General features: G+C 41.4%; 1 protein-coding gene and 1 non-coding gene across 7 annotated transcripts in view; both read right to left on the bottom strand.

The window, feature by feature from the left end:
* Positions 1–1,539: 1,539 nt before the first annotated feature.
* Positions 1,540–13,176, bottom strand: part of ARNT (aryl hydrocarbon receptor nuclear translocator) — a 69,128-nt gene continuing 57,491 nt past the window's right edge. For 4 of the 6 annotated variants that reach the window (XM_039459798.2, XM_039459802.2, XM_039459800.2 and 1 more), the window contains 8 exons: positions 8,916–9,026; positions 8,342–8,414; positions 8,059–8,179; positions 7,765–7,867; positions 7,237–7,384; positions 5,763–5,925; positions 5,259–5,425; positions 1,540–3,542 (listed from right to left, as the gene is read on the bottom strand). In XM_039459798.2, the coding sequence (XP_039315732.1) occupies positions 3,453–3,542; positions 5,259–5,425; positions 5,763–5,925; positions 7,237–7,384; positions 7,765–7,867; positions 8,059–8,179; positions 8,342–8,414; positions 8,916–9,026 (976 nt within the window). In that variant the 3' untranslated portion in view covers positions 1,540–3,452. The remainder of the gene's footprint in view (positions 3,543–5,258; positions 5,426–5,762; positions 5,926–7,236; positions 7,385–7,764; positions 7,868–8,058; positions 8,180–8,341; positions 8,415–8,915; positions 9,027–13,176) is intronic. The other 2 variants (XM_039459799.2, XM_039459801.2) reach the window with 1 other exon arrangement.
* LOC120360224 (U6 spliceosomal RNA) lies at positions 4,027–4,134 on the bottom strand. The gene has a single exon (XR_005576801.1). It is a non-coding gene; the product is annotated as a U6 spliceosomal RNA (small nuclear RNA).

Below are 13,176 nucleotides of genomic sequence, written 5' to 3'. Positions count from 1 at the left end.
ACGCGCCACCATGCCCAGCTAATTTTTTGCACCTTTAGTAGAGACGGGGTTTCACCATGCTGACCAGGATGGTCTTGATCTCTTGACCTCGTGATCCACCCGCCTCAGCCTCCCAAAGTGCTGGGATTACAGGCTTGAGCCACCGCACCCGGCCTGAAACTTATTTTCAAATTTGTGTCTGACCCTCACCTCTGGGATGAGATAATGAACATAAAAGGCTAGAAAAGAATAAAGGAAGCCATAGGCTCCAGAATTCTTTGTATTTATATAAGGTTGTTGGTTGAAAGTTGTCATTACTTTCAGGCAGAAGAATAGCTTTCCCGGCCTAATGTGGTTTTGCTGAAGGAGATATGCCCAGAAAGTCCAGATGAAATCGTCTCTAAGAGTAACCAAAACAGCAGTCCTGGATATTTATGACAGCACTTGAATCAATGCCGTAAGTTCTGATGGACTCACGTGTGATTCTGTTGCTAAAACTCTCAGGTGGTGGAACACCCGATAAACATGTCTCAATTATTAAAATCCCCAATCTAAGACAAGTCACATGAGCTTCTCCAAATGCTTCTCCACATCGAGGCATGTGACAGATCATAAGAATCTAGCTCAGTCCTCAAACCACACCCGGAACTTCATTTTCTTCCATAAACAGATGTGGGGAAGGAGGAAAAAAGGCTCCTTGGAATAGAAAGGATAATAAATGGGATCTGTAATAGACTCAGTTTCTAGCTGGATTCCATGCATAAACTCTCAAGAATACAGGCATATGCCTCTGGATTTTTAGAGTTGCTAATGGGCTAGGCACAGTGGCTCATGCCTGTAATCCCAGTACCTTGGGAGGCCAAAGCAGGCAGACCACCTGAGGTCAGGAGTTCGAGACCAGCCTGATCCACATATAGTGAAACCCTGTCTCTACTAAAAAAGATAGAAAAATTAGCTGGGCATGGTGGCGCACACCTGTAGTCCCTGCTACTTGGGAAGGCGAGGCAGGAGAATTGCTTGAACCCAGGGGGCATACGTTGCAGTGACCCAAGATTGCACCACTGCACTCCAGCCTGGGAAACAGGGTAAGACTCTGTCTCTCAAAAAAAAAAAAAAAAAAAAAGTTGCTAATGAACAAACCTAAGTCTCCTAGAGGGGAAACCAGGTCCAGAATTGAACGGTTTAAATTTCACTCCTTTTAATCCAGAAGAGGACATACTGGGGGAAGACATGCAGATGTGCCTTAGTGGTTTCAAGTTCCAACTCTTACCCTCTCTCCCAAGAACCTGGGCATCGCCCATCCCAAACCCCCACCTCATGGTCAGAGCGTCCCTGCTGACGTTACTCAGAATGTGTCAGGATCAGGAGGACAAATGATGGGGAAAAGTACAATGTGATCAGAACCCTATGATTTCTGATTCCTGGAATTAAAGACACAGTGTGCCTTATGTCTGTATGTCTGGAGCTTAAGCAATAGATTCCTCTAGTTGTGGGTGCTTGTTGTTTATGAACTGGAAAGGAATGATAAAGCCGCAATTAAGATCACACAACACAAGGAAGTTTACAAAAGGAAAAAATATTTTGTTTGAAAATCTTTGCTACATGTCATTATTTTTGCCACTGTAAGGCTTAGCACAGATGCCAGCAATACAGAAATGGCCAACAAGAAAATAAAACAATCAAAAATAAAACCCTGAAGGAAAAGCAAAAACAAAACCCCCAGAGCATCTTCTCCCTATCCTCCCCTTCCCCAAAAGCCCTATAATAACTGTACAATATTATAGTCCTGATCACATTTAAAAACAGTCGATTATTTAAAAACAAGGGTTCCACTGGAAACTCAACTTTTTGGTTTCGTAAATTGTGATATAAATATATATGTATACTGTAAGTGTGCACATAGAATAAAAAAATAAACTGTCTCCTTTTTTACTCCACTACCTGGCACCAGACTGGAGACAAAAGGGAGGGAAACCCAGCAAACGGACATTCCTTTGGCCTCTCCAAGGCCACCTTTGCTCCTCAGTCCCCTATGACTACATTTAATGTATCATCTCTTTAATTCAGTCTTGCACTTTAGCTACTGGCCAAAGCCAATTAAAAAAAAGAAAAAACAAAAAAAGCTGATATCTATGACTGCTACCTGAGGAAGGTGAAGGGTGATGGTAGTAACCTGTATCTGCATTTATATGGCTATATTTAATTACCAATGACCCTGTTGAGATAGGCGTCCAGGCTCCATCTATCACACGAAATCATTGTAATTGCACTCTAAAGCAAAACCCAATCTCAAGATTGGAGGGAGCAAAGAGAAAAAACCTCTAGGGACAGAGACTTCAATCTGTTTTTTGCTAAACTGGGTATTTTGAGTACGGGATAAAAGAGGCTACTTTGCAAGAGAGCTTTGTATTTGGTTTATACTCCAACAGTGAGGATTTTCACTGGGACGGCTAATCCAAGAAGTTGAGTTTCCATGCAGAAATATCCTCCACAGAACACACATATGTGATTCTGACAGAAAAATGCAGCATTATCTTTATGGCCAAGTCTTGGGTTTCAGAAAGTGTTTATCTTGCCAGCCTATTTTGGTAAAGTTTGCAGATCTTCCAGGTAAGGTGAGAGCACCAAAAGCAGGAGTAACCCACCTTTATCACTGAATGTGTTTGATGAGAGACAACCGTATCAGCAGCAGACTTTCTATATGTGCTTTACAGTTGTATATTGGCTGGGCATGGATGCAAGCGCAGCAAAGACATTTATTTAAATATTCTTTGGCTGCAATACTAAGTGAAAAATACCTGGAAGATTTAACTCCTTAGGACTCTTTGAAAAGTACACAGAAAGACAAAGATAAAATCTGGGACAAATTTTGCATAATTCCCTAACAGGGAGAGTGAAATACAGAAGCGCATACACACACACACACACACACACACACACACACACACACACACACACACACACACACACACACTCTCTCACTTAGGTTTCTTTCCAGAGGGGTTGCTCACATGCTCACTTGCTAAAGCCCCATATATACCTACCATGTTTCACGGTCCTCAAATATGAGGACATTTCTCCTCTCCTCCACTCTCTTCAGAATTTCTTTTCAAAAACAAGTCATACTATCCAAGGCAAACAGTGGATGTCAGATTCTTCTAACCTGTCTCTCAATCTTAGCACAAATCATCACTACACAACTTCAGGTCAGGAGACACACGAAAGGTGTTTTAACTTCACCCAGCCTCAAATTTTCAGAGTCCTAAAAGCCTTGGAGATTCATTCCATTTCTTCTATAAATGTTACCTCAGAAAGGCAAAAGAGTAGGGGAACAGCAAGAAGGGAAAGGGGGTACACGTCAGGGGTGAGGGAAGGGTAGGGAGAGGAACTTTTATTCTGTTTACAGAAAGATTTGCTTTTTAAAAACAAACAGTGATTTTTCTCCCCCACCCCTTATCCTCACCCCAATAGTTCTATTCTGAAAAGGGAGGAAACATGGTTAGATCAGGGAATTCTTCATTGTTGTAGCTGTTGCTCTGCTCTCCCAGCATGGACAGCATCTCCTGATAAAAGAAAAAGATTAAGTTTGGGTCACACACCTTGATCTCTTAAACTTAGCAAGTTTTATTCCACTATTCCCCTCCATTATCATCCCTGAACCCGAGTCTTCGCTATGCTCAGCTCTTAGCCTGCCTTCCTTCCAGCAAATTTGACTCCTTTAGATCGCAGCCTTTTTTCCTAATCCCTCTGTCTTCCTCCTACAATTCCACCTTTTTCCTTTTCCTGGTCCTCAATATTTTCAAAGGGAGAAAAATCTGCCTGCTGTATTTCATATAACCCCCTATAGACACAGATGGAGTCTCTTGTCCTATTTGTTTTTCACCGAGACCTGTTTTGCTTTCTTTCAGTCTTTGCTTTAAATCAGCTCTTTCTTTGTCCTGCCTAAGATTACTCCATTCACTCTTGCAGTCCCTCAGGACTGGTGTAAATAGACCATTATGGCTATAATCAGCTGTTCTATTTCATTTACTTTTCATTTTTATAATTTTAAAAATGGAACACTTCATAAATTTTTGTGTCACCTTTGCACAGGGGCCATGCTATTCTTCTCTATATTCATTCCAATTTTAGTATAAATGCAGCTGAAGTGAGCACTACTTTTTATTTTTAATCATTCTGTCTCTTTTAAACCCAAAGCTACTGTGGCTTAGGTATGTGGAACTATTTGAACGAGCTAAAGTAACTTTCTTTTTTTTTTTTTTTTTTTCTTTTTTGAGACGTAGTTTCGCTCTTGTTACCCAGGCTGGAGTGCAATGGCGCGATCTCGGCTCACCGCAACCTCCGCCTCCTGGGTTCAGGCAATTCTCCTGCCTCAGCCTCCTGAGTAGCTGGGATTACAGGCACGTGCCACCATGCCCAGCTAATGTTTTGTATTTTTAGTAGAGATGGGGTTTCACCATGTTGACCAGGATGGTCTCGATCTCTTGACCTCGTGATCCACCCGCCTCTGCCTCCCAAAGTGCTGGGATTACAGGCTTCAGCCACCGCGCCCGGCCCTAAAGTAACTTTCTTTGGCATCTTCCTATGGTGCTAAATTTGTCTGTTCTGGTTAAATGGTATGCATCATACTCAATTGATACTTTTCGGTTTGTTTGACAGAGACAGGATCAGGCTAGTTGCCCAGCCTGGCTTTGAACTCATGGGCTCAAGTGATCCTCTGCTTCAGCCTTCTAAGGGGCTGACATTATAGGCATAAGCACCACTGCATCTAGCTTCCACAATCCTTTCAATTACTGACAGTGATCCCTAAATTTATCCCTCTCTGTCTTCTCACATTTACCCCCCGCCAAACACCTCAATCCAGGCATCCTTTCCTCACTGTCTCTCCTCCTCCCTGACTCTGTATCTCCCAGCTTCTAATTTTCTTTTCTTTTCTTTTTCTTTTTTTTTTTTTTTTTGAGACAGAGTTTCGCTCTTGTTACCCAGGCTGGAGTGCAATGGCGCGATCTCGGCTCATCGCAACCTCCGCCTCCTGGGTTCAGGCAATTCTCCTGCCTCAGCCTCCTGAGTAGCTAGGATTACAGGCACGCACCACCATGCCCAGCTGATTTTTTGTATTTTTAATAGCGGTGGGGTTTCACCATGTTGACCAGGATGGTCTCGATCTCTTGACCTCGTGATCCACCTGCCTCGGCCTCCCAAAGTGCTGGAATTACAGGCTTGAGCCACCACGCCCGGCCTCCAGCTTCTAATTTTCGAAAATCTTTTCACCCTCTTACCTGGAAGACCTCAGGCTGGCCAGGTTGCTGTGCTGATGATTGCTGAACATGTTGCTCACTAGAACTCGAACGATGATGAGGCTGTTGGCCCTGCCACTGTGGCCAGACACCCACACCCTCTGCTGTCCGTGTCTGGAATTGTCCTGCAGTCTGTCCAGTCTCAGGGGCTAGAAATACAGCAAGAAGAATAAACAACTCCAATTTACACAATTCCACTGTGTACTAATTCCACAAGTCAAAACTCAGCCTAAATTAATTTTTCTTCCCCAGGCAGCCTTTCCAAAGAGTCCTTTGCTCATTTAGATTAAATCTGCATACTATTAAATATATAAAAATTTACATGACTTTGTTATATATGCTAAAATATCGTTTTTCATGTGAGTAGGTTTTAAATTCTAAATAGATTGTCACCTTGCATTTCCCTACAATTAGGTCAGTGCACCCAGAATCCTTTCTCTTTACTGGTGAGATTTTCCTGTTACTCTCCTTGTGGTCTGGACTCACCAAAGTTGGATCCACGATTGGTGAGACTAGGGTAGGCAGCAGCACCAGGTGATGCAGTGGGAGCACCAGGGAGGGACATGGAGCTGAAGGAGGATGGAGTCTGAAAACTGCCCACACCAAATTGGGAAGTACGAGTCTTCGCGGTAGCCTGGGTAGCCACCTGCTAAAGAGAGATGAAGAAGGGATACAGAACAAACAGAGAATTAACATCACTGCACATACCATGCCCATGAGAGTCAACACTGTCAATCCCCGCATCCTTCTGAATGAATTTCATCACTTATTTCCTACTGTGTTTCTTCTAATTACTCTCAATCTCTCTTGACACTATTTTTTAGGCAGCTGAGATAAAAGCACAAAAAGCAACAAACTATGGGATTAATAAAAGTTGTAAGAATTAAATGAAAGCATCTTATAAACTGTAAAGTTATATAAAACTAGAGGCATTCATAACTGTGAAGAATTATATGCAGGCCAGGCAGGGTAGCTCATGCCTGTAATCCTAGCACTTTGGGTGGCCAAGCCAGGTAGATCACCTGAGGCGAGGAGTTCAAGACCAGCCTGGCCAACATGGTGAAACCCCTCTCTACTAAAAATACAAAAATTAGCCAGGCATGGTGGTGCATGCCTGTAATCCCAGTTACCTGGGAGCCTGAGGCAGGAGAATCACTGGAACCCAGCAGGCGGAGGTTGCAGTGAGCTGAGATTAAGCCACTGCATTCCAGTCTGCGTGACAGAACGAGACTCAGTCTCCAAAAAAAAAAAAAAATTATATGCAGAGAAAAAATACTCTGCACCATAATTCAGTCTGTTCTACATTCATTTGTTCCTAACAGTATATTTTTTATACAAACTATTTTCTCACAAGAGTTGTTATATATGCATTGTAGAATATTTGGAAAGTGAAGGAAAATAAAAAGAAAAGAATCATTCATAATTGGTTAACATGTTTGGATAATTTCTTCCAGTTTTTATTTTCTCATGCATTTTGTACATAATTGAGATCATACTGCATATAACATTCTGGAGCCTACTTTTGGTTTTGGCTTTTTAAAACTATTACTTGTATAACATAAATATATAGTAATATTAAAGAATCTTTCTTTAGACAATGTATTTATTGTGCATTATATTATATACACAAGAATTTTTCCACTTTTGTAAACAGACATCACTGTAAGTTAGTCATTAATTTTCTCCTTTGTTCCTGTATTACGTAGTCCTAAACAAAGAGGAAACATCTTAGAATTTACTCCAAAACAAATGTGAAAACCACAGACTCTACTGAGATTTTTTTTATTGTCTGTGATTTTAAATTAGCTCCTCTCAACAAAGATGAAAACTGGAAACTGGAGGATAGGGGTTGGGGAGAAGGTAAGGTAGTTAAAACAGAAAACAGTGATTCTACATATGGAAAAAAGCCCCCAAAAAACCAAAAATAGTACACAGGGAACAAACAGATGATAAGTTTTACCTGGGCAGAAAAGCCTGAGCGGGTAGTAGGGGTCCAAGTTGGGGCTGCTCCCTGGGTAGGGTTGGAGTGGCGGGAAATCTGGGCCAACATCTGTCCTGCAGAAGCTGATGGCTGGACTATGGTTACAGGAGGGGCTAAACCACTATTCCTAGGAGTGAACAAATGAGGTAAAGGATTAAAACGATAGATTTATTATAGAAGCTAGGAATCAAAGGACAATCTAGTGCTATCCCTAGATCCCCTTGACTTCCTGCAGGTGAAGGAAAATTTGATAACAATTTGCAAAAGACAAGAAAGACTGACAGTCACACACTGACCAGGACACACAGAAATGGAGCCTAGTACATGGCAATAGGAAAATGCAAAGAAACAGGAGGAAGAAAAGCAGCTCGTTTGCCTCATCCTAGGCCCTACACGCTTCACTGCTTTTTCTGAAATAACCAGAGAAAGCAAGGGAAGAATAAAATTTGGATTCATCAGCTGAATCCCTCAGGGCCCTGTAAAGCAGCACATATATATGGGGCTCACCTGAAATTCTCTGCCGGCCGGGGGGTAGGAGGGAATGTGTTGCCCTGGGAGAATAGCTGTTGGGTGGCAGGGACAGTGCTGGAGGAGATGCCTTTACTCTGATCTGTGGACCAAAAGGAGTTGGGGGAGGGCCAGTCAAGGGGCTGTAGTATATTAGTTCAGCAAGTTCCTATTTACTCAGGTGGTATTATGATTAAGTGGAAAAACATCGGAAGATTACCGATTGGGCAGTGGCATGCCCATCAGTAAGTGATCTAAATGAGAATTTAAAAGAATAGTGAGAAAGAAACATACCTGCACTGATGTTATGATAGATTTCTGAAAATCTTGGATCTCTATCCTGGGCAAATAAACCATCTGACTTCTCAAGGGGCTTGCTGTGTTCTGTTCCTGTGGTTGTCACAGGCTGAACAACCTGTGGAATACAATAATAAAAATAACCATTAAAGATTTAACATGACAATTTAATAAACCTAAAATTCATATAATAACATATGTAGATTCTAACTAGTACTGGAGGACACTTCCTAAGTAACTACTCTCTATCCTCTTCAAAGAAAAAGAGGACACAACTTACCTGGGAATGACTGTAGCTGGCCAGTCCATCTCTTCCTGGTACCATGTCCAATTCTGTTTGCTGTTGCTGCTGCCTATATGTCAAAGGACAGTGGAGAAGAGACATAGGAAAAAAGAACATTTTTTAAAGAATCTGGAAAAAGGACCTTAAAAAAAAAAAATTAAACAGGCTGGGTGTGGTGGCTCACACCTGTAATCCCTGCACTTTGGGATGCTGAGATGGGTGGATCACCTGAGGTCAGGTGTTCGAGACCAGCCTGGCCAATATGGCGAAATCCCGTCTCTACTAAAAATACAAAAAATTAGGCAGGGGTGATGGCAGGCTCCTGTAATCCCAGCCACTCTTGAAGCCGAGGCAGGAGAATCGCTTGAACCCGGGAAGCAGAGGTTGCAGTGAACCTAGTTTGGGCCACTGCACTACAGCCTGGGCGATGAGAGCAAAACTCTGTCTCAAAAAAAACACAAAAAACAAAAAAAATTAACCAACCAACCAACCAAACAAACAAATATATGGGATTGCAAATGACCACCCCCTGGGTGACTGCTCAAAAAATGATTATTTCACCCTTTCTTACCTTGGTGCCAGCTGCCCTGAGCCCATCTCCAGGGGTAAATTAGCTGTGGGACCTAGCTGTGGCCTCTGGATTGCGTTGGAGAGTGCAGGCCGCGGTTCTTGGCTAGAGTTCCTAGGAAAACAGAGGAGACAGTAAACAAGGGATGGAAGTGGAGAAGGGGGAGACAGAAAGAGAAGAATCAGATTCTGTATGTAAAGCTCTACAGATTCATCTATAGGTGGAACAATCAATAAATCCTTCATTAAAGTCCAATCCTACAATTAACCTATGATGTCAGTTTCAGCAAGTAGAAACTATGTCCTATGGCACAAAGGGTCACCTTGCTGGGTTCTAAATCCTTCTAGGTATTCAAAACCTGGTTGTTATATACATTCATAGTCCGTATTTTTTTAAAGCATAGGTAAAAAACTGAAAATATATACACTGATACATTAACAAAGACTACCTGGAGTGTGAAATTGTTTTTCCTTCTCTCTGTATTTTTCAATACTTTCCACATTTTCTATAAAAATATTTATTTAAAAATAAAATACTGGCCAGGCACAGTGGTTCACGCCTGTAATCCAGCACTCTGAGAGGCCGAGGCAGGGTGGATCACTTGAGCTCAGGAGTTTGAGACCGTCTGGGCAACATGGTGAAACCCCGTCTCTACAAAAAATGCAAAAATTAGCAGGAGTGGTGGTGGGCTCTTGTAGTCCCAGCTACTCAGGAGACAGGTGGGAGGATTGATTGAGCCTCAGAGGCAGAGGTTGCAGTGAGCTGAGATAGTGCCACTGCACTCCAGCCTGGTGACAGAGTGAGACCCTGTCTCAATAAAACAAACGAACAAACTCTAAAAGCTAATTAAAATTAATCATGGTAGGGAAAATGATACATAAACATGGAGAAAGCAGTTATTTCCAGAAATTCAAGTCCTTAAAATGACTTAAATTTTTAAAATTTTAAACAAAATGGAAACACAAAAATGATGCCTGTTGTATAATATAAAGAGGCAAAAAGACAAAAAAATTTAAAAAAAGCTACAATAACCATGGCCTTCCACTTGAGTTCTAAGTTAATAAAAATTTCTAACTCAATCCATTGTGTTATATTAAGTTATTTAGCAAAGAAGTAAAGTTCTAATGACTGAATTGGACAATACTGTTGTCACTAGGTATTATTCATACTTGCTAAGAAGGCATAATCTGATTTTCAAGAGCTGGATTCAAGACCAATTCTACAGAAAAAAAAAAGATCAAATGGCAAAGTGATAACCTGACAACTGATACCTACTAGATGGCTATAATAAAAAAAGACAATAATGAGTGTTAACAAGGATGTGGAGAACCCAAAACCCTTGTACATTGCTCCTGGGAATGTAGTGATGGGGGAGCTTTGGAAAGCAGTTTGGCAGTTCCTCAAAAGGTAAAACGGAATTACTATGTGGCCAGCAATTCCACTCCTGGGTGGAATTCAAGAGAATAAAGACATATATCCAAACACAAACTAGTATACAAATATTCATGAAAGCATTTTTTTAGCTCCTTATCACTATTTTATAGATGAAAGCATTCTTGATAACCAAAAAGTAGTAACAACCCAATGCCCATTAATGAAACATAGTATGTGGCATATCCATGCAATGAAATATTTGGCAATAAAAAGAAATAAAGTACTGATACATGCTACAACATGGATGACCTCTGTAAACATTTTACTAAGTGAAAGGCCAGTTACAAAGGAACTACATAGTCTTGCGATTCCATTTATATGAAATGCCTAGAATAGACAAATTCCTAAAGACAACGGATTCATAGTTACACCAAACTTGAGAGGGAGGGGAAAGAAGAGGGAATGACTGCTAACTGATCTAAAATTTCTTTTGGAGGAATGAAAATATTCTGAAATTAGATTGCAATAAGAGTTACATAACTATGTGATATACTAAAAAACACTGGATACTTTAAATGGGTGAGGTGTATGACATGTGAAATATATCTCAATAAAACTTTTTTAAAAAGAAGCTGAGAAAGAAAGGTCAAATAGAAAAGTTCAAAAGGGAGGAACAGTAACTAATAAAACAGGAGGATGTAGCTATGCTCTAAAGCAAACAGCCCAAATAAGGCCCACTGCCTGTTTTTGTAAAGAAAGATTTGCTGGAACACAGCCCCGTTCTTCCATTTGTCTATGACTGTTTTCATGCTGCAGCAGCGCACGGTAGGTGCAATAAAGACCACACGGCCCACAAAAATCCTTTTCAGAATGGGTTGATACATAGAATTGAAATATAAACCCTTCCATTTCAGGACCTAGTCTCTGAATTATTGTTTGTAAAATCTTATTCTGCCCAGGTGCAGTGCATTATACCTGTGATTCTAGCACTTTGGGAGTTGAAGGAGTATGGATTGCTTGTGCCCAGGAGTTCAAGCCCAACCTCTGCAACATGGAAAAACCCCATCTCTATAAAAAATACAAGAATTAGCCAGGCATCCTGGTGCACGTCTGTAGCCCCAGCTATTCAGGGGACTGAGGTGGGAGGATCGCTTGAGCCTGGGAGGTCAAGGCTGCAGTGAGCCATGATCATGCCACTGCATTCCAGCCTGGGTGACAGAGTGAGACCCTGTCTGTGGTGGGGGGGTGGGGGAGGGGTTGGGAATAAAATTTACTCTACTCTGATCAACTATCCCTAATCCTATTAAGCTGGAAAATGAGAAACTTCAAACTAATGGTGTTGAATACTTGAAAAGCAGAGGATAAGGGGACAGCTTAATAACACTACGAAGAGTTGGTCCATTAGAAATCCCAACATCAGAAAATGCCTAGCTGGGTGCGGTGGCTCAAGCCTATAATCCCAGCACTTTGGGAGGCTGAGGCGGGCGGATCACGAGGTCAAGAGATCGAGACCATCCTGGTCAACATGGTGAAACCCCGTCTCTACTAAAAATACTAAAAATTAGCTGGGCGTGGTGGCGCGTGCCTGTAATCCCAGCTACTCAGGAGGCTGAGGCAGGAGAATTGCCTGGACCCAGGAGGCGGAGGTTGCGGTGAGCCGAGATCGCACCATTGCACTCCAGCCTGGGTAACAAGAGCGAAACTCTGTCTCAAAAAAAAAAAAAAAAAAAAAAAGAAAAGAAAATGCCTGTGTTATATTATGAAATACAACTGATTGCTGAACACGGAGGTTAGGGGCACCGACCCCTGTGCAGTCAAAATTTCGACTGTTAACTTCTGACTCCCCCAAAACTTTACTACTAATAGCCTACTGTTGGCCAGAAGCCTTATCAATAACATAAACTGTTGATTAACACATTTTGTATGTTGTATGTATTATATACTGTATTCTTACAATAAAGCTAGAGAAAATATTAAGAAAATCATAAGGAAGAGAAAATACATTTACAGCACTGTACCGTATTTATCGTTACAAGTTTATATTATCTGTTTATGAGTCATCTATACGAAGTGGCAAGCAACCACAGTTGCTGTCTTCATTCTACAGTACAAATCAAGCATTTCACCTTTTTCTTTTTTCTTTTTTTGAGACTTCGCAGGCTAGAGTACATTGTCTCAATCTCAGCTCACTGTAACCTCTGCTTCCTGGGTTGAAGTGATTCTCTTGCCTCAGTCTCCCAAGTAGCTGGGACTACAAGCGCCCACCACCATGCCTGGCTGATGTTTGTATTTTTAGTAGAGACAGGGTTTCACCATATTCGCCAGGCTGGTCTTGAACTCCTTACCTTATGATCCGCCCACCTAGGCCTACCAAAGTGCTGGGATTACAGGCTTAAATCACTGTGCCCAGCCCACTTTTTTCTTACAATGTCATGACTTTTCCCTGCTTCTTGGGAACACTTGCAGCATCACTAGTGGCACTTCATATTGTTCCTAAGCGTTATTAAAGGTTTACAGTATTTCACTAAACATGATGAGAAATACACAAGAACCAAGAGATTTCACTTTTCACTACAATATGCAATTTACTGGAGAGAATTGCTCATGAAGACATGATTAGCATCATACAGCATTTTAAGCAGACTGGCAACAACTGAGCAACAGGAAGTGGCTATAAAATTATTACAATATACAGTACGTATTACAGTTAACTTTATGAAGTTATGATTTAAAACTGCATCTTTAGATTTGTTTACATTTCTCTCAATTACAAATAGTACCATATATAGTCTGTGTGTATGTATAGGTTGTGATAACATTTTTTTTTCTTTTGAGACGGAGTCTCACTCTGTCACCCAGGCTGGAGTGCAGTGGTGCGATTTCAGCTCAC

This window comes from Saimiri boliviensis, chromosome 19 (assembly GCF_048565385.1).
Source record: "Saimiri boliviensis isolate mSaiBol1 chromosome 19, mSaiBol1.pri, whole genome shotgun sequence".
Lineage (NCBI taxonomy): Eukaryota > Metazoa > Chordata > Mammalia > Primates > Cebidae > Saimiri > Saimiri boliviensis.
The sequence above is the reverse complement of the archived record's forward strand: the minus strand, read 5'-3'. Positions and strand labels throughout refer to the sequence as shown.